Below are 20282 nucleotides of genomic sequence, written 5' to 3' on the forward strand. Positions count from 1 at the left end.
TGAATGATAATCCATCCAGTACACAACATGTATTTTTTTGTTTTGCATCTCATCTACAACTTAGCTCATGGTAGATCAGGATACTACATTAAGTCAAGATTTTCTTTTATGAGAAATTCTATTTTTACTTCTCTACACTGCCTTAAATAATAACTGTATATACTTTTTACTAAGACTTTCAAGCATCATTTTAGAATAACGTAAAGGGAAAGACAATACAAGGTAGAGGTATGACATTACAATGTAAAAAGAGAGAACAGTCATTTTAACACAGCAAGCTGTATGTCTTTAATAGAAACTTGCATTGGAATCAACTCTTAAAAATTTCTAGGAAAGACCTGGATAATATCCCCTCCGCCCCAATATTGGGGATTCAACGTAGGGTCTTATGCATGTTAGGTAAGCACTCTAGCACTAAGTTACAACCCTATCCCTTTTTGTTTTTGAGACAGAGTCTTGCTAAGTTCCCAAGACTGGTCTTGAACTACAGATCCTCCTGCCTCAGCTTCATGAGTTGCTGAGACTCCCAGTGTGCGCTACCAAGCCTGGCCTGAACAATATTCTAAAAGGAAAAAAGAGCTAGATGTGGGCACACGCCCATAACCCCAGCTACTTGGGAGACCTGAGGCAGGAGGATCACAAGTTTGAGGTCAGCTTGGGCAATCTGATGAGAACCTGTCTCAAAATGAAAAAAATAAGAAGGACTGGGGATGTGGCTCTATGGTAGAGCACCCCTGGGTTCAATCCCCAGTACTAAGAAAAAAAAAATCCCTAAAATTGAAGTGATCAATATATTTAGTACAAAAATTAAAATAGGCTAGAAAAATACTATAGAAGTAAAAACACACAGACCCAAACAATTCAATCTTCAAAAATCTTAAGACCATTCTAAAATTCATGCAATTTGTTAAGTAGAATCTTCACTTAGCCAGTTTCCACTGAATTTCCAGGTTAACTAAACTCCATTTTTTCTGCAAACCACAATGGAGTTAAGGCCCACAGCACCTTATTGTTTGTAAGCAATCACCTAGGACACACAATTCTCAGAGTGTGTCCTGGCAATCTACAGTAAGACTTCGCAGAGTGCCCATGAAGTCAAACTATATTGATCATAACACTTAGATATGTGCCTTTTTCCTGTGTTGGCATTTACACTAATGGTACAATGAATAATGTGTAAACTGCTAGTACCTTAGCATGAATCAAGGCAAGGGATTTTTTAATGCAATTAACTCTTGCCATTAAATAATAATAATAATAATAATAATAATAATAATAATGAACAAAACAGCAGTTTTAGTTAAGGATATTCTTGATGACATAGTAAAAAATATTACATTTACTAAATTTTGTTTCTTAAGAGTATATATCTAAGTTTTTACAAGAGAAAGAAGAACGCACACAGAGCTCTTCTGCTGCATATGTACCATCTGGACCATAGACCATGACTGTCTTAAGGCAAAGTGCTTGGGTGATTGAGATGAGACGCAAGCTGGTTTATTTATAGTTGGTTTATTTGTGTGTGTGTGTGTAAGACCATATCTTACTTGAAAGAATGACTGACATACACATTTATTTATGTCAAAATTAACAGGTTTATCATTATTTGTTTGTTTTGTTTTATTTTTGTGTGTGTGGTGCTGGAAATTGAACCTGGGGCCTTCCGGATGCTAGGTAACAGCTCTATCACTGAGCCACACCCCCAATCCCATATTGCTCAGTTTTGCCTTCTAATATGAAAAACATAAATAGATAAAACCGACATAAATAAAAAGTACTGAGGGCTCCCAATAATTTTCAGAGTATATAAAGGAGTCCTGAGGATGCCAGGTGTGGTGGCACATGCCAGTAATTCCAGCCACTAGGGAGGCTGAGGCAGGAGAATCACAAGTTCAAGTAAGACCCTGTCTCAAATTTTTAAAAACAGGTTGAGGATGTAGTAGAGTGCTTGCCTAGCATGTGGGAAGCCCTGGGTTCAATCCCTGGCATTGTCCCCCCCCCACCACCACCCCCAAAAGATGGAAAACCACTGCTCTAATACAGCCTCACAATTTTGTTCATATAAGTTGTATACTTATCAGTTTTGTTTATTCTTATACCTACTTATAACAGATTCACTTGCTATTTTAATAAAATGATCAACCAATGAAAATAAAAATTTTTAAAACAGGTCCTTAATGGCAGAGATATTGTCCCCTGATAGCTATTCTTGCCTTACTCCAAAGACATAAAATTTTCAGTTGGAGACCTAGTTGCCCAGAATGAAGAATCCATTTCTTCTCTGCCAAGCAGCCAGTGTGACCATGCAACTACACCCTGGCCAATGGCATATGACAGCTGGAGATCTGTTCTAACCTTAAAGATAAGGGCCATATTCAGGAATGGGCAAAAAGGGCAGAAGCAGCCCACCAGAGTTCCTAAAACTATAGAGCAGAGCTGCCATACCAGTCCTGCACTGCTTACCTTTGAATTTGTTATTTTGTTGAAGATATTATAATCAAGGGTCTCTGCTACCTACACCCCTTAAGAGCATCTTTCTCCTTGCCCTCCTGAGACACACTGTTAACTGTTAGGCATTGACACTAATGAGCAGGTGTGATGGTCACCTTCCACTTAAGAACCATAGGGCAGGGGAAAAGGCCCAGGCCTGAGCATCAGAAGCCTGCAATTCTGGTAGCAGTTTGGACACTTACCAGGAGAGAGCTCTCAAACATGCCAAATTACCCACCCAGGAGGGAAGCAGATACACAGAGGTGATTTCTCAGTTTGTTCTACTATAGTGACATTATCATGAGCAAACACCATGAATAGATCAGAAAAAAATAGTGAAATACTAGATTTGTTGAAATTTTATTATTTGGCAGTGAAAACTGCAAACTGTATGACAACTAAAAAATAAATAGCATCTGATTTTCCCTGGGATCCTAGCATAGCAATCCTTTTCTTATAACTTTTCCTTTTTTTTTTTTTTTTAAATCAACTTCTAGTTTTATTTTTCTGGGAAAGTACCTTAGGGGAATACCTAAATTGACACAGAAAAAGAAACTTCCAACAGATTTTGGAAAAGAAACATAAAAGCCGTGGCTTAAAATGACAAAGAATCTAGTATTTTTGAAGTTTTGCTAGCAAGCAATGAAATTACGACATATATATTGTTTATTTCACAAAATTTTTTGTAATGGCTGAATGAATTCAAAGTTGCACTGCTGGACAGTCATCTTGACAACACTGCTTCCAATTTGATAATGACAATGGCAGTGATGCTCTGTCATGGGATAAGAAGCACCTGGGAATTGACCTAAAGCAAACAACTCCTCCAACTTCAATTTTCATTAGAAAACATCAGGATATCGGCAAGTGCCACCTATTTATTCATCTAGGAAACCTCCAAAAGGCTTCTCTGGCATGTTTCCTCTACTATTGTATTTAAGTTTTGACCATCACCAAGTCCTGAGGGTAAGCTGTTCTCCAAAAATTCCAAGGCACCTAATATACATTACTGTAGTGTATACTGTCTTTAGGTCACAATATTTAAAATGTCACTAATAACTTTCTTCTTTTTTTAAATAGATGGACACAATACCTTTATTTTATTTATTTATTTATTTTTATGTGATACTGAGGATCTGACCCAGTGCCTTACACATGGTAGGCAATTGTTCCACCACTGAGCGACAACCTCAGCCCTCTTTCTTTCTTTTTTTAAGTGCTAAGGCAAGTATACAGACAATTCAAACAACACCTGCCTTTCCTCTTTTTTCCCATGCTTCCAATTCCTCACTCCTGGTTTCATCTACTGCCTCAAGCCTCACCTTAGGCTTCCTGGCAGGCCCCCTTCCCTCACATAAAGCCCAAGCACTGGCAGTTCACAAAAGGCTGCTTTGCACATTTACTACCCCAGGTCTGATTCAAGCTCCCAGTATATCCAGGCGTGGTGGGATCTGACACATACCTCTATCACCGGGACCATCATTTGTTAATTCTCCTGTTTCTCTTTCAGAAACTCTGTTTAGGTTTAATTAAAATAAATCAAGTCTAAAAATAAGTTGTTAGACCATAGATTCTAAGATGTCAGAATACAAACTGGTATATTATTTAAACTTGAGGTTATCTCTGTACTGTTAAATTGTATGAAATCCTTAAATATATTTCAGGACATAATTACGGATAATATTTTCATTTTTCAAGGCTTAGATTATGAGTACATTGACAAGTTATACTAAATAATACTTTCTTCGATAATATCTGAAACGGACAAGCAAATCTGCACACTGGCAATCAATGACTTACTTTTTCAACATATTCAAACACCAGGTATAATTTCCCCCTCCGACGAAAAGCTTCCTTCAGCTCCACAATGTTTTCCTGTTTGAGAGTCCGAAGCATTTTAAGCTCTCGCAAAGTCGTTTCCTTGACTTCTTCATTTTCTAGAATGTACACAATAGTGAGGAGAGAAAAATTAAAGTTTTCAAACTACTTTTCAAAGAATTTTAAGAACACTGAAAACATCCCAATTTCATCTTCTACTTTGGGTACTTCTGCTTAAGATTACAGATGGAATATTAAGTAATATATTTTCTTGTTGGAAAAAAAATTGAGAAGAATTTAAAGAAGAAAAGGCTTGCCTGACCAGCATGGACCTGATTTTCTGCTTTTTCTTATTTTTTTTTCTTCCTTTTTTTTGGTACTGGGGATTGAACCCAAGGGCACTCAACCACTGAGCCACATTCTCCATCCCTTTTTTGTATTTCTTTTTAGAGACAGGATCTCACTGAGTTGCTTAGCACCTTGCTGTTGCTGAGGCTGCTTTGAACTTGCAATTCTCCTGCCTCAGCCTCCCGTGTGGCTAGGATTACAGGCATGTGCCACCACACCCAGCTTTATATTTCTTATTGTAAAGTGTATGTACAGAAACATGGGTTAATAGGAACAACATACAAATTCACTATCATTTAACTCTAACACTCTATACTGGGGAAGAAGGCATTTAAAAGGGCCATAAGAATCAAGTGTATCAGAACATAGAGGTCCTTCTCTGCTGCCAGCGTCAGTAGCAGCTGATGTCCCTAAGGTTGCCCTCAAGCTTTGGCTTTAAAGAGTGTTTTATTCCCCCATCTGCATGTAAGTCACCACACTGAACAGAGGTTGTGTGCCAGGCATCCACAATGAAGCTCGTGGCCAAACTGCAGGGACTTCTTAAGAGTGATCGCCTCTCTGAATAGCAGCTGCTATAGATTCCCGCTGCCTTCCTGTGGCATGTCCATCTGTCCATCCCAGATGGTATAGCTGTTCTGGGATAAGAACTGATGCTGAACCAGTATATGCCCTTGCATACCACCAACTTCACTCATGATAAGCTCCACAGATAGGGAGAAAGAACGGAAGTCACCTTAACTCAGATAGATTAATGGGCAGGGAGTGAAGAGCTAATATTTCATTTTAAATGAATGTTTATAATAGCTCCGGGAAATTCAAAAGTACTGTGTTATTGTATGTATATGTGAGGGTAAAGGTTCATAATCCCTCATCTATAATTTCAAATCCCAAACAATCTAAAAACTGAAATCATTTCTAAGTGTGACAAATTCATTTAGATGCAAAATTGAATTGACATGAGACCATTTACAGTGTTCATATGAATATGAATATTTATATGTTGTGCTACAGAAATACTATTTGACTACAGGGTGCTATATAGCATGCCATATTTCCATTCTAAAATACCAAAGTTATGATTTGGCTCCAAAATTGGGGTAAGGGCCACAATCCTAACTTTGAGAGGTTGGGTCACTCTCAGGTCCAGGCAAATCTTTTTTTTTTTTGTACTGGAGATTGAACTCAGGGGTACTCAACCAGTGAGCCACATTCCTAGTTCTATTTTGTATTTTATTGAGAGGCAGAGTCTCACTGAGTTGCTTAGCGCCTCAAATTTGCTGATGCTGGCTTTGAACTAGAGATCCTCCTGCCTCAGCCTCCCAAACTGCTGGGATTACAAGCATGTGCCACAGTGCCCAGCTCATATCTTCAAATTTGAGGAGGAAGAAAATGGAATTTGGGAATATGGGCATTTCTAGGAAGACATGTTTCTACACAAGTTACACAAGAGGGAAAAGGCTGAAGCAGGGATGGGGGGCACAAAAGGAGAGGGAGATTCTAAGTACAGAGCCCGGAGTGTGTCTCAGCTCATTTTCTATCCCAGCCCCTTCTCTCAAACCCCTTTCAAACCGAGTTCAAAGAAGAGACTGAACTAGAAACAGAGGCTTTGTAGCAGTGGAGCATTTGTAACAAATAGGAACATAAAGTCAACACTCCTTTGTGAACTGGTTACATAAGCAAAGTATTCTACTTCAGTCAGACAACTGTTGGAGAATGCTGGAACACTGACCAGGAAAGGTCAGAGATGCTGCCTGTGGGAAGACAAAAAACAGTGGCAGGGAAGGACAACAGTGGGAGAAGCAGTGAACCAGCCCAACCCACATTGGGGGTAAAAGCACAAGACAGCAGATACCGCCTGGCAGTAAGGGGGAATGAGTGAGATGCAATCAGGGGACTTCTCAAATTGGCTTCAAGGACTATGAGGGCCACAGGGCCATAGGGCCAGCTGTTCTCCAAGGTGGGGCCTAGCCAGAGAAGTGGTATTCTGTGATGGTTAGTGTTACAGCAGCCCCAGATGTTGCAGCCTGGGGGTCCACCAGTCCCAAAAGAAGCCATACCACGAAACCTCACCTTGTGTTCCTCTTTCCCTTCGTCATCTTAGGCTTTCAGTTCCCAAAATAACCCTAAACCTTATTTTTTAGCCATAGGACCTTTCAATTTGTCCCCTGTTCCCAGAATGTTCAGTCTACCACCCTGGCTCTTTATAGGGCTGCTGGCTCCTTCCGGTTTTCTTTTAAATATCACTCCTCAAGAGTCTTTCCCAGACCTTGAGGCAAGATGGCCCCATTCCCACTATACCTTATCACAGAACTCTAGGCTTTTCTTTTGCTATCAAGTCATTTTTTTTTCTTTTAATATAGATAGAGCATCCCTTATCCAAAATGCTTGAGACCAGGAGTGTTTCAGATTTTGGATGTTTTTGGATTTTTGAAATATGTGCTTTTACATAATGAGATATTTATCTTGGGATTGGAAGTCAAGATAAAACACAAAATTCATGTATGTTTGCTATAAACATGGCCTGAAGGTAAATTTATATGATTTTTTAGTGCATTTGTATTTTGACTATGACCTGTCATTCAAGGTCATTTCCAATTGTGGCATTCAGAATGTTTCAGGTTTTGCAATATTTCCAAACTTGGATTTCCAGGTCAGAGATGCTTAACCAGTACATTTGTTGCTTACTGTTTTACCACCTGTGTAGTCACCTCTGCTAAACCCAGAGCTTTAGGAGGATAGGACTAAGTTCTTCCATTCAACAATATACACCCCACCACCCAGCACCGCACCTGCTACAAAGAGGTGAATGATAAATACTTCCTACATAAATGCTTCAGCTAGAGCCATGAGATCTTTGCTCATGTGTTGCTAATTCTTCCTCTTTTCAGAGGTGGGGGAAACAGTGCAGGATAGCAAACAATAGGCACTTTGCCCTCTTTGTTTTGCATATGTGTGTGTGTGTGTCTGTGTGTGTGTGGTTTGTTGTTGTTTTGTTCTGTTTTGTTGCTTGGTGCTGGGGATGGAACTCAGGGCCTTAAGCATGTTACACAGACACTATCACTGAGCATACCCCCAGAGCCCTGCCCTCTCAGTTTTGAGAAGAATGCTTTTAGTCCCATCTCTCTCAAGAACTTTGAATAGACTGCTTATCACATAATAAGACAAACTGAATTGATTTTCCCTAATTCACCTCTGACTGGTTGTTTTTATAACATGTGATTGAAAAAAATGGAGGCTCCAGAAAACTGACAGTACTGAGGTCAAGAACTGTGTGTATGAAATCCTTAAGAGTATCCATAAACTAGCTGGGCATGTTGGTACACATTGGTAATCCCAGCAATTTGGAAGGCTGAGGCAGGAAGATAACAAGTTTGAAGGCAGCCTCGGTCATTAGCGAGGTCCTTAGCAACTTAGTGAGATTGTGTCTCAAAATAAAACATAAAAAGGGTGGGGGATATAGCTCAGTGGTAGAGCACCTGGGGGTTTAATCCCAGTACAAAAAAAAAAAAGGTACCCATAAACTATGCTGGAGCTGTGTAATACCAAGTCAGTAAGTAAATACAGCTGGTATATCTTCCCTAATCAAATGCTTGATGAATTATTGGCACACGTAAAGCAAGTGAAAAGAGGGCACTTTGTATTATCGATCTATGGCAGTTTCACTTTGCTAACGGATAAAGCCACCTCAGAATATCTGAACCAGAATGACTTTAGTAGAAGGAACGCTGGAACAAGACTACGGAAATCTAGATTTTCAATTTAGTATTTTAACTGATTAACAGTGTGACATGTCACTCTGAGCAAGCCACTTAACTTTCCATCAGTAAAGTAAATAAATAAATGTCCTCCCAATTTTAAGGTCTCTTCCAAATCTAATAATTATTTCTTTTCGTTAAAATTTTACTGATTATAAGCCTAAATGACTTTTGGTACTTTGTTATACATCATTCAAATCTATACTGATTTCACTGAACAATGGTTATAAAGAGAAGATAAATGACCCTGCAAAAAGAAGCACACTAAATCAACTAGCATGTAGTGCCAAAACAACCTCATTTTAGCAGCCTATTTTTAGGAAATGAATGCTTTTTTACTTTATGCCAGTCATAGGTAATAAAAGTGGAGGTAAGTGCTTAAGCATTAAAATTGTAATGAATGAGAGCAGGCAGGAAATGGAGTTATTAATTCCTAAAGTGCAGGCAAAATGTGCACTCTTCATTACTGGGAACATCCTATAATTTTGTTTCTCTTAAGTATTTTTAAGGTTCTCAGCCTGTCCTGCACTTTTAAGATAAAAATTGAGGCAGCAAATGATGAGATGATGGGGAAAAGGAATATACGCTCCATGTGCATGGGCTGCTCTCCCCAGAGGAGCAGAAAGCAGCAAAGTGCTTCAGTGGGGCAGTTTTTTAAAGGTGAAAATAGGAGAAAAATCACTGTCTTCTAGTTGAAAGAGTCCTTGTGGGTTCTCTATACAGGCTAGCTCTTCCTGCTCACAAATGAAGAAACCAAGGCTAGAAAGGATAGCTAACTATCTTAGGATGAGTAGGCTGAGGGTCACAGACTAGGTCAAACACAGGGACATAGGTGGCAGTGATGTAACACAATGAGATTTGGAGAATGAGCCAAAACACCCAGCTTTGGGTTGACACTCTGCTACCAGACTTGGGCACTTGACTTGCTGCTAAAGCTAAGTGGCCAAGCTGCAAGTGGAAGAAAAACTCGGTGAAGATTCTGGGTTTGCATTTTCGTCTCAGTTAATCACATACAAACTTGTCAACAATAAATTGCAGCTAGGGTTAAGCTGGATTACTCTCAAGGTCTCATCCATCTCCAAGAGTTAGCACTTCTACACAACACACCTGCTTGTGCGCATACTGGCTGAACTCATCACCAGTTATCACTGAGGGTTTAGTGAAGGCAGGGCTACTCTGACAAAGTTATGTGCAGATAAATACATAACTCCACCGAATGAGAACTAGGTGACATGGTAGAAGAAAGTACATTAGGTAAGAACAAACAAAATCTGACCCACTTTCATAGGGTTACCAGTAAGGCAAGTTACCATATCTAAAAATCAAAAGATTCACTAAAGTAAAAGGTAACTATTTTTTAAGAAGAAAGATCATAAGAGCAAAAGAAATCTCAAAGATAAATAAGTGATGAAAAGAACCTAAAGATGAGCAGAAACTCTATTGTAACTCTATTTTTAAAGAACTGTGGGCTTGGAAAAGAAATCCAGGAATAGCTATAACCTACTTTGTGAAATCACAAACCTGACATTTTTGTATAGCCAAAGAGGCCCCCAACACAGGCCTTTAAACAGATATATTGAAAAAGAAAAGTCAATCCATCCTTGTTTAAAACCACAGGGGCACCATGTTTGATTCTGCTTGTCCTGATTGAAGAAGGGACGTTAGCAGCAGGGCAATTAACGTGGTCAGGAACGTTGGAATGCTGGTGCTACTGTTTCATGTACCAAAAAAGATGAGGACCCTTCAATCTTCAGAGATGAAGATCTGGTAAAAGGACAGTGGAAACTCATGAAATCACAAAAGGCACAAAATGGTCACCAAGTCTTAGAAGAATCCCTGAGATTTGAAAGTGATCCATTTTGGACATGAAAAGGAAATGTGGTGAAACCATGACTAGCCAGGAAACTCAAGCCCAGTTAATCAAATTCTTTGCTTAATCAAGGGTTGGGAAATTTATTTCAAGACCTCTCTTTCAGAGAATAGAGGCTCTTGAATGTAACGACTCAAGATTATGAACTCTTGCTTTGTAACATGATACAAAGTATAGATTTTTCTAGTGTTTGGGTAAAAATAAGAATGAAATAAATTGGAGGAAAGAAAAGATTATCAATTAAACATGTTCTAATAATTAAGAAGAATAAATATGTCCACCCAAGAGAAAAATATTTATAGAATACATAAGCAAGACATGAAACACAAGCAATTTTATTTGATATAAAATTAGAGATACAACCAAAATTCCACATTAAACATGGACTGCTGCACAGCTCCCCAGAGCCAGCCCCCTTACCATGTACCAAGGCCCAGTGACAAGTAGGGAAGATCCTTCCTCATCCCATCATTTGTACATTCCAGGAAAGATAGAAAAGTCCCAAGAATCAAAAGGAATATCCAAACATGAGTCAAAGATAAATTCTAGAGGGCTGGGGCTGTGGCTCAGTGGAAGAGTGCTCACCTAGCATGCAGAGGCACTGAGTTCGATCCTTAGCACCACATAAAATAAATAAATAAATAAATAAAGATATTGTATCCACCTAAAAAACTAAAAAATAAATTCTAGATCACAGGTTCTCCTAAAATAAAGATTTAGCAGATGATATTTTTAATTCTTGCTGGTCCAAAGCCACCTAGTTTAGGGCTGGGATGTAGTTCAGTGACAAAGCGTCTGCCTTACATTCGCAAGGCCCTGGGTTCGACCCCCAGTTCCAAAAAAGACCAAAAAAAAAAAAAAAAAAAGAACCCCACCAAAGCCACCTAATCTAAATCAGTGCTCTTAAATCATTTAATAAGTTTGGGGCAGAAAGCTTTTATACATGCCAATGGGTGAGAATGATGAACCAACAGTGACAGAATATTATCATGTGAACATCACATCTCATCACATAAGACTGGAATTACAGGAAGAGTAGGGTAATTAGGCTAAATTTATAATTATACATAGTCTGAAAAGTACCTTTTACCTAAATAGTATCTATTATCTTTATAGTCTGTGGTCATTTTTTGATCTTCTCAGAAAATCCAAATAACGAGCAAATAATTTGATGAAGACTTATGGTTGGTTTGGTATTCACCGGAATGTTTCTCTGTGGAAACTTAATTGACAAATTTATAATATCATCATTTAAGTACTGCTAAGAATTCACTGACACTTCCAATTTATGAGGACATGTCAAGAGGCAGAAGTCATTGAAATAAGAAAAATCTAACTAACAAAGTGTTCTCAGATTAAAATTTGCCCTCAAACATCCTCCTCCCACACCGTCTCCTCCTTTTTTAGGGGAGTGCTCAGGATTGAACCCGGAGCCTCAAGCATGCTAAGCACAGGCTCCAATCCCAGTCCACATTCCTTCCTTTTAATAAGAGTTTCTGTTCTCACCCCAAGGTATCAAAGTCTTTCAAGGGAGAATTATAGAAAAAGACACTGAGAAAAAATGATCTGATAGAGTTATACCAGCTAACAACTAGAGAATAAAAACCTGAAAAAGATGATGACAGAAAGACAGGAATACAAAAAATGAAGAGAAAACTGACAAAGCTTTTTAAATATTTTTTTGAATATTCTTTTAATGACCCTCTTTTTATTGTGGAAGTCATTCATTAGCCTAGTCTACAATTTTACTGTAAAATTACTCTCCCTCTCAAAAAGTGATTATTTTTGAGAGGAAGAGTAATTTTACAGTATAGTTGCTATTATAACTTCAATTGTATTAAATATAAAATACTTATATTCATTCATAATTTTAGTTCCAATTTTTCAACTGAGAGTTCCAATATAACATTTTATTTACTATGAATTTTCCCCCATTTTAAATAGTAATTGATATCCTTGAATAATAGGGACCTCTTGAACTAAATAGTGGTCTACCTTAACACTGTAGCCCTGAAAATGTTTTCCACAAATTTGTGACAACATATGGATTTAAGAATATTTAAAGATATTATCAGAATCTTTCAAATCTACCAGAAGGTAATATCTACTCTCACAAAATATCCCTTGATATCAATTTGAAAATACTTCATTAGATTGAATGTCAGTCAGACCAATTATAGATCCTGCTTCAGTTTAATGTTGTTTTTATGGAATTATACCATCATCTTTACAAAGATTTTTAAACATTAACTTAGAATAATCACCATTGCAATATCAAAAGGATACTTTCAGAGTAACTAATAAAAGAGATGAATAAGAGCTACATGACAATATTATTATGACACCATACCTTTTATTATAACAGGCTTAACTGAAATTTAAGATAATAAACTGATTCAGATTAAATGGTTTACACAGGAGTTGGACAGCCTCACCTGTATGAAACTATTTATGTTCATTCCACACTCCAAAAGGGTTGTTCACCATACATGTACTCTTTCATTCCATTAAGTAAGACATACACTCTGACAGGAGGAAAAAGATAAAAGACACAGACAATAGTAGTAGATGTCCCAGGGAGAACTGGAAACAGTAGGAAAGTGGGCCTATAACAGGATGGAACTAAAAAGTTTATTAGTAATTGGATATGTCTTCAGATTCTATCAAAGAAATGCTTCGGAAGTATCTCTCTAAAAGTACATGTAGGTGTACATTAACAAAGTGGGATAGGTGATAAGGCTCCATGCCAGTGAGGGGTGATTAATAATGGTCTAGCAGAGATGAGGGCACAGCAAATTAATGACTTGTCGACTCAGAGAAATAAGGACAGATCAAAATTTTTCCGTGTCTAGACTATACTCATACCTTTGGATGCCACAGCTAGACACAATCTCTCTTACGTCAAAATGAATCATGTCTCTACTCAGGCACTGTTTTTTATTCTGTTTTACGATTATTTATTTACAGGTCTTAATTTTACCAATAGGTTATAAGCTTCACATGTGTTATCTTTATTGCCCTTACAGTACCTGGCTCAGTGTGTTATGAATTACTGCAGATACACCACTGATTGTCACTCTGAAGGTATCATAACAGGTAAAAATATATAATATGATGGAGAGGGGAAGAATAGAAATTCAGTGGATTAGACAAAGGGGAATGAAGGGAAGGGAGAGGGGATGGGAATAGAGAACAGACAGTGGAATGAATCTGACATGTTTCCTATGTACATATATGAATATACCACAGTGAATCTCACCATTGTGTATATCCACAAGACTGGGATCTTAATTAGAATAAGATACACTCCACATTTATATAAATATGTCATGTATAACTCAACAAAACAAAAACATATATCATAATTATAGCAAATCACTGTTATGCCACAGGATAGAGATTGTAAAAAAATATGGTATTTAGTTTAAAAAAAAAAGCAATGGTATAAATGGCCTAGATTGCACTCCTTTTTAAAAACCCAATGACAATTATTATTTTGGGTGATATCTGATGCTTGCCGATATGCCCTGTAAGATGAATGCACAGCCAGAAGCCTCTATACGCATACGAAAGTTGTGCTTTCATCTACTGATGCAACCACTCTTTTTAGGAGATCATCGTTTGTCTCTGGGCCACCTGTCGTTAGTTCAAAGTCACTGCTCAAAGAGCTCATTTCCAATAGTCTCACGGTGGGTTGGCCCAGGGCTACTGCTTCCTTTAGACCACAGCACACCCTTTGAAGCATGCCCTCTGCACCCCCACCCCCTGCACCTGTCCCAGCCCAGAAAAAGCTAAAAGCATTTTTCCACTGCCTTCCTTTAAGGCTGCCCTCACAATGGCTGCTAAAGTTCCCAGCTGATATGCATGTGCTCCACATAACCAGAACATCAGAGTTCGATTACATCAAACAGTACTGAATCTATCCTGGGACATTTTTGTTAGCAAGCCCTTTCAGTTGTTTCATGTTTGCCGAGTCTCTGAGGGTGAGGGTGAGGGTAAGGAAAAGCTATTCATAAATGCAGAAGTTGGCATCTTACAGAGCTTAGTAAATGGGATCTGATGAGGGCAGGCTGTGATGGCAATCTTCCTACTTCTGATTAGATACAAAGGTTGATGCTATGCTGGTTCCTCTTACCCCTAGGTCATTGTTTTTCAAATGGCAAGCTGTGGCTCATTAGTAGTAGAATCAATTTATCTGATGCTACAATAGATAGGCATTTATGTGAGTTTATATGAACAAGAGAGAACAGAAAATGGAGTACCTTACATTAGTACAACAAAGTAGTTTGTGATACTTTTGTTTTAGTTACATCTAGTACAGTATGTGTATGGACACTGGGTTAGGATATAAATGTATTTCTACTGGAGTTCTCTGTCTAAAAAAATGTGAAGAAACACTCCCTACAACTCCTTAAAGGCCATGCAGATTTTCATGATCAGCTGGCTATCTTTGGCCAACAGTAGAGATTAAAAACCAGATGAATTACTAAATGCTATATTTTAAACTTTCTTTCCCAGCATAGAGTAATTTCAATATTCTATTTGAAATGGTCTAGATGTGTGATGAAGACGTTCAAAGTATGCTATTTCTTCTCAAAAAGCTTTTATTCTTTAAATGAGTGATTCTAAATATAAAATCCCCCCTTGGTACTGTCTCTCATTATTCTTGTATTTCTAACTCTGACTAGGAGCTGGAGAGCACAGTAACCAGTACAGAAACCTTTCACAAAACACTAGCTATTTGTGTGACTCGGAGAAGCATTTACTTTAAATCAGCCTTTTCATTTTAATTATATTTGAAAACAGTATAGAGGACTTCTATACAGTCTTTGAAGCAAGATTTCCAATGTTGATTGTACTGTAAAACACATGATAAATGTTCTAATATCAGGATACATGAAAAGATTAATATGAAAGGAACTAAATTTTTCAGCCCAAAGCATGTTAATAAATAAGCTATATTCACTTTCTGAGATGATGTCTTTAAAATCTTAGGAAAAGATAGGGTCCAACCAGCTAAACCACATCTTTCCACACTTCCTTTACAAAATCTTAAGAAGGAAAAAAAAATACATATATACCTTCACTGTCCTTGAATTTCTTGATTGCCACAATTTCATGGGTTTCCTGCAAAGGAAAAAGGCAGAAGGAAAGTCATTCTTCAATGGTTTTCCAATTGGGGAACCAATTACCTGGGGGTATATTCTGGGACAGAGTAGCAAGAACACAGAAAGAAAGAAACCAGATCCTCCTCCTTCATAGCCCTCCATTTCTTGGTTCCAAAACTCTCTTTCTTACCACACTGTAGACACGGTCAAGGAAGGTGAAGGAGAAGGGGAAGAGGAAAAGGCACAAAGAGATGAGATGGCAATGGAATATGCATGAATCATAAACTAGAAGTGTTGATGTCTTCAGGCTACTCAAAAGTGGCAGGATATAAAAGGAATAAAAATAGTATAAAGGAGACATCAAAAATATTCATATAACCCTTGCTACGTTTTCGCATATTTTCTTCCATTAAATTTTTCTCAAATTGGAATAGTAATGTAATACATCTTGTATGTTGCCTTTATTTCACTTGATACTGTATAAGCAACATTTTGACCTGTCATTATTTTTAAAACCACCATTTTTAATGGATGATTATTTAACCAGTCTATCAATGAATAACTTCAATACCTGCATCTTTATTTCCATAAGGTACATTCTGTAGCAAGACAACTGGTTCAATTATATATATCAATAATGTTAAAGGGTCCTGGGCTGGGATTGTAGCCCAGTGGTAGAACACTTGCCTAGCAGGCGTGAGGCACTGGGTTCAATTCTCAGCACAGCATATAAATAAGCTAAAATAAAGATCCATTGACAACTAATATATAAATAATGTTAAAGGGTCCTAATACATATTGCCAAACTGACACTGAAAACTGTATCATTTCACAGTTCCCTTCAGCAGTGTATGAGAATATCCAGGCTACAACCAATGCCAAATGACATATAATTATTTAAAGAATCTCTGGAATTCATTGAGATTAGAGAAGTTTTCTTTTTTTTAATCACCTGGTTAGTGCATTGAGGTCTACTGGGGTAAATTTTTTTTCCTAGCTGATTCAAGGATGAAAAGTTGTTACCAAAATTTCCCCAGGTTGACTTGATTATCAAACTATTTAGCGTTTTTGTTGTTGCTGAATATATCTTGTTATTATATAATCAAATTTATTAATATAGGCCTTTGTAACTAGGTTCATTACTCTAATTCCCAAACTCCTTATTTAACTTAAGTGTGGCTGATATTTATCCATATTTGTGCACCTTGGTATTTTAATAATTTAATGTCTTTCCTTAAATCTGTATCTATTTGTAATTTATTTTAATATGACATAATGAGGGAATCTAGATTTAATATCATTTCTAAATATAGAATCAATTGTCCCAATCCCCTTCAGTATGGATTTTTAGTTCTTTCTTATATTTTATATTCTCACATACATATTCTAGATTTGCTTTCAGAGCTTTCTTAGTCATCTCCAGTTTAGTCCTGTGTAGCCTACTATTCTTATGCCAGAACCAGTTGATATTATTGGAACCTTAAACTCCTGAATTAACCTGAAGTTACAAATCCTGATCTTACGTTGCTTTGTTAAATGAATACATTTTTGAGATTAGGTTTTGGTTGTCAAATCTAATTTAAAATTACACACACGAGAGTGATTGAGTTCATCTATATTTATTTACATATTGAATTGGCTTCACTGTTTACCAACAGCCTTTTTCTCCTACAGTTTTCACAAATTTTTGTGAAATATTCACATTAATTTTTTACTCAGCCAGAGTGGATTGCTGAATGGCTTTCTGAGGAAGTATCGTATTTTCCTGAACATCCTCACATGTGCATGGCAAGTTCTCAGAAGGAAGGGGAAGTCTTACATTCTTGAAGAGTCCCTGTAAACTTGTGTGTACTGCAAAGCCCTGGAAGGAACCATTCACATCGCTGACAGGGAAAAATCTATATATGTTTATTAAAGCAACTTAAAGGCTAATAGGAGTGGAGTGTCTTGCAACAAAATCCATATACTATACACTTTTCCAAGAGGAAGAAAATTAACGGTTTGAAAAGAAAGACTGCCATTTTCAAACATAAAGAAATTATAGTAATAGTACATGAGGCTCTAAATGGGGAACAATGTCCTGATGGTCTCCAGTATTTAGTGCTATAGAAAAGTTGTCTGTGGCCAATTTGGCTTTTGTTCTAATGTAGATAACTTATTTTTATTCTCTGCCTTATTACTTTTAGAACTTCTCATTTTCCTTGAAATAAAAATTTGAAATTATCGGAATATATCTAGAGGGGAATGTTTGTATTTTTTGAACTAATATTATCTCAAGATCAATGAAATTAGAATAGTTTTCTTCTAACGAACTTAAATGTTTCTGCTCAGATTTTTCTATTATTTTTCACTATAAACCTCAGGGTTGCTTAATCACTAAGCCACATCCCCAGCCTTTTTTACATTTTATTTTTGAGACAAGGTCTCACTAAGTTGCTGAGGCTGGCTTTGAACTCGTGTTGTTCCTGCCTCAGCCTCCCAAGCCGCTGAGATGACAGGCATACACCACTACGCCAGGGTAAACCTCAGAACTTTTAGGTGGATCTTTTGTAATTGTTCGATATGCTTTGTTCATGACTGCATCATTTGTGCCTAGAACAGCAGGCACAGAGTAGTTATGTTGTTCAATATTTAATGAATGAACAGTTAATGAGAGAATTACTCAAAATGCTGCACCAATTTTGTTCTTTATTGGCTCCATTTTAGGTTTCTTGATCTTCTTTCCTTATCTCAGCAGCCAACTTCTGCAATTTTTGCCTCGTTTCAGTTTGTTCCATCTGTAGAGGTCATATCTTCATAGTGCTCTTTCAGGAAACTAAGCAGATGTCTCAACTTCATCTGCTTCTTACAAAGAAAAAAAAAAAAAAAACATCTTCAGATCTAGGTGCTGCCACTACAGGGCAATGTCTTCTTTGCCATGTCTCTTCACAGGGCCTCCCCTCCATTTTTTCGGCCTCATCATTACTAAGGATGAAAAAAAGAGCCACCAGGACTGGCAGATATCTGGCAGCAAAAAGAGAACGTGGATTCTTCAGCCATCTGAATTTCAAATACAGATTGATGTAGCCTGAGCCTGATTTCAAAACCTGGACTCCTAGCAAAGATTCTTATTGAGCTTGGCTAGTCTGAGGCTGGACTGCCTGGGCACGGTTCTATGAATAAAAAGTTGGAGGAGTACATGCCACTTGCTGTTTCCTGTGTGGGATCTAGAGAGCACATTTCCTAGCACAGCCTGCTCCCACACTTTTCTGCGGATGCTATATGCCTCTTCTACTCCTTCTCTACTTCTTGTTTTACTGTATCTGGGGGCATTTTAGTCTCTGAAATGATCTGGAAATATAGATGCTAATGTGGCATAGTGAGGCACTGAGAACTCCAGCTCCTTGCTGTCTAGCCTCTATGGGCATGGATCCAAGTCTTTTCCTACTCCCTTTGGATATTTTGACCAACTTGGGTTCACAAAGGTGAATAAATAGCATGACATTCAAGACTAGGCTTGTTAAACCATTCCTGCTAATGAAATCAATTATCCTTGCCAATAATCTTTGATGGATTTTTTTTTTTATTTACAGAACTATTATGAGCTCCTGTTTTTCTTTTTAAATATCTTCATGGATATTTAATAGAAAGGCAGGAGGTGATCACATGCCAAGCTTTATTACTTGTTCCACCACCACCCAGAGATGACATACACAACACAGGTGTGGACAAACAAGAAAAATACATGACAAAACACCATGAAGAGGGGCTGAAGCTGTAGCTCAGTGGTAAAGTGCTTGCCTTGCATGTGTGAGGCACTGGGTTCAATCCTCAGCACCACATAAAAATAAATAAAGATACTGTGTGTTCATCTACAACTAAATAAATATTTTAAAAAAACATGAAGAACTTGTGTTTTAAATTCAATTTATTCATGAAAGCATGCCATTGCCCCCACAACGTCTGCAACAGAATGTCACCAGCTGTAGTTAACAAGATAGGCATAATTTGCTATTTGTTTCAGTGCCTTGCTCTGTATAAATAATGAGGTAGTTAAAAGCTGGTATTTTAAGAAACAAATTAAGAATGTGATAAAATATATCAGTAATCCATTAATGATAATCCCATGCTTCATCCTTAATTCTGTATCAAAAATGGAATTTGCAATACAAAAAGAAAGACTAAGTAAATTTTAGATAAAGGTTCCTAAATTACACTAACTTCATGAGAGAAAAAACTATGTTAAGGCATTTAACAGTTCCCAGAATAAATTTTTTCAGCAGAAAGAAAAAAAAAACAGGAAGAAAATGAAAAATGATATTAGTAGTAACTAACACAGAAATATCTGGAGGACCTATAGTTAGTTCTTTCGGTATTAAGATCTCCACCTCAGGGCTGGGGATGCAGCTCAGTGGTAAAGCACTTGCCTAGCATGCACAAGGCCCTGGGTTCCATCCCCAGCACTGCAAAACAAAAACAAAACCCTACCCCATAAAAAACAAGTCTTGATCACCAACCAACGAATGAACCAACCAATCATATTGGACAGAGACCTGGTAACTACTCCTGTTGTTGACTACCTAAAGTTTCTGAGTCACCGTTTTATTCTCAGTATTAATTTTCCCTTACTTAAGATTTTGGCAAAGGAACTAATTTGGTATTAACAGTCATAAAATTTACTAACTTATTTTAGAATGCAGTTATGTAAGAATGCTCTGGAAGAGTGAATTCTTTAAACTGATCATACACTGTGTAAAGAAGCAGCAGGAGTCATAGTATTAAATGTTTTGCTCTCTAGGTTAAAAATCCAACATGCATCATGAAAGAGGACGGACAAAAATATTGATTCTATTTTATTCTACTATTCATGGATTAAGCCATTTCAAAGGTTATACTCTACAATTCATTCTTTAA

At 37.4% G+C, this 20282-nt stretch overlaps 1 protein-coding gene across 2 annotated transcripts in view; it reads right to left on the reverse strand.

Annotated features, from left to right (window-relative positions):
* Positions 1-20282, reverse strand: part of Cdkl5 (cyclin dependent kinase like 5) — a 177943-nt gene that overhangs the window by 54895 nt on the left and 102766 nt on the right. For both annotated transcript variants that reach the window (XM_046425835.2, XM_058573080.1), the window contains exons 4-5: positions 15363-15408; positions 4291-4427 (exon numbers count right to left, since the gene is read on the reverse strand). In XM_046425835.2, the coding sequence (XP_046281791.1) occupies positions 4291-4427; positions 15363-15408 (183 nt within the window). The remainder of the gene's footprint in view (positions 1-4290; positions 4428-15362; positions 15409-20282) is intronic.

This window comes from Marmota monax, unplaced genomic scaffold (genome assembly GCF_021218885.2).
Source record: "Marmota monax isolate L192 unplaced genomic scaffold, Marmota_monax_Labrador192_F-V1.1 WCK01_AAM20220418_F8-fsc00203, whole genome shotgun sequence".
Classification (NCBI taxonomy): domain Eukaryota; kingdom Metazoa; phylum Chordata; class Mammalia; order Rodentia; family Sciuridae; genus Marmota; species Marmota monax.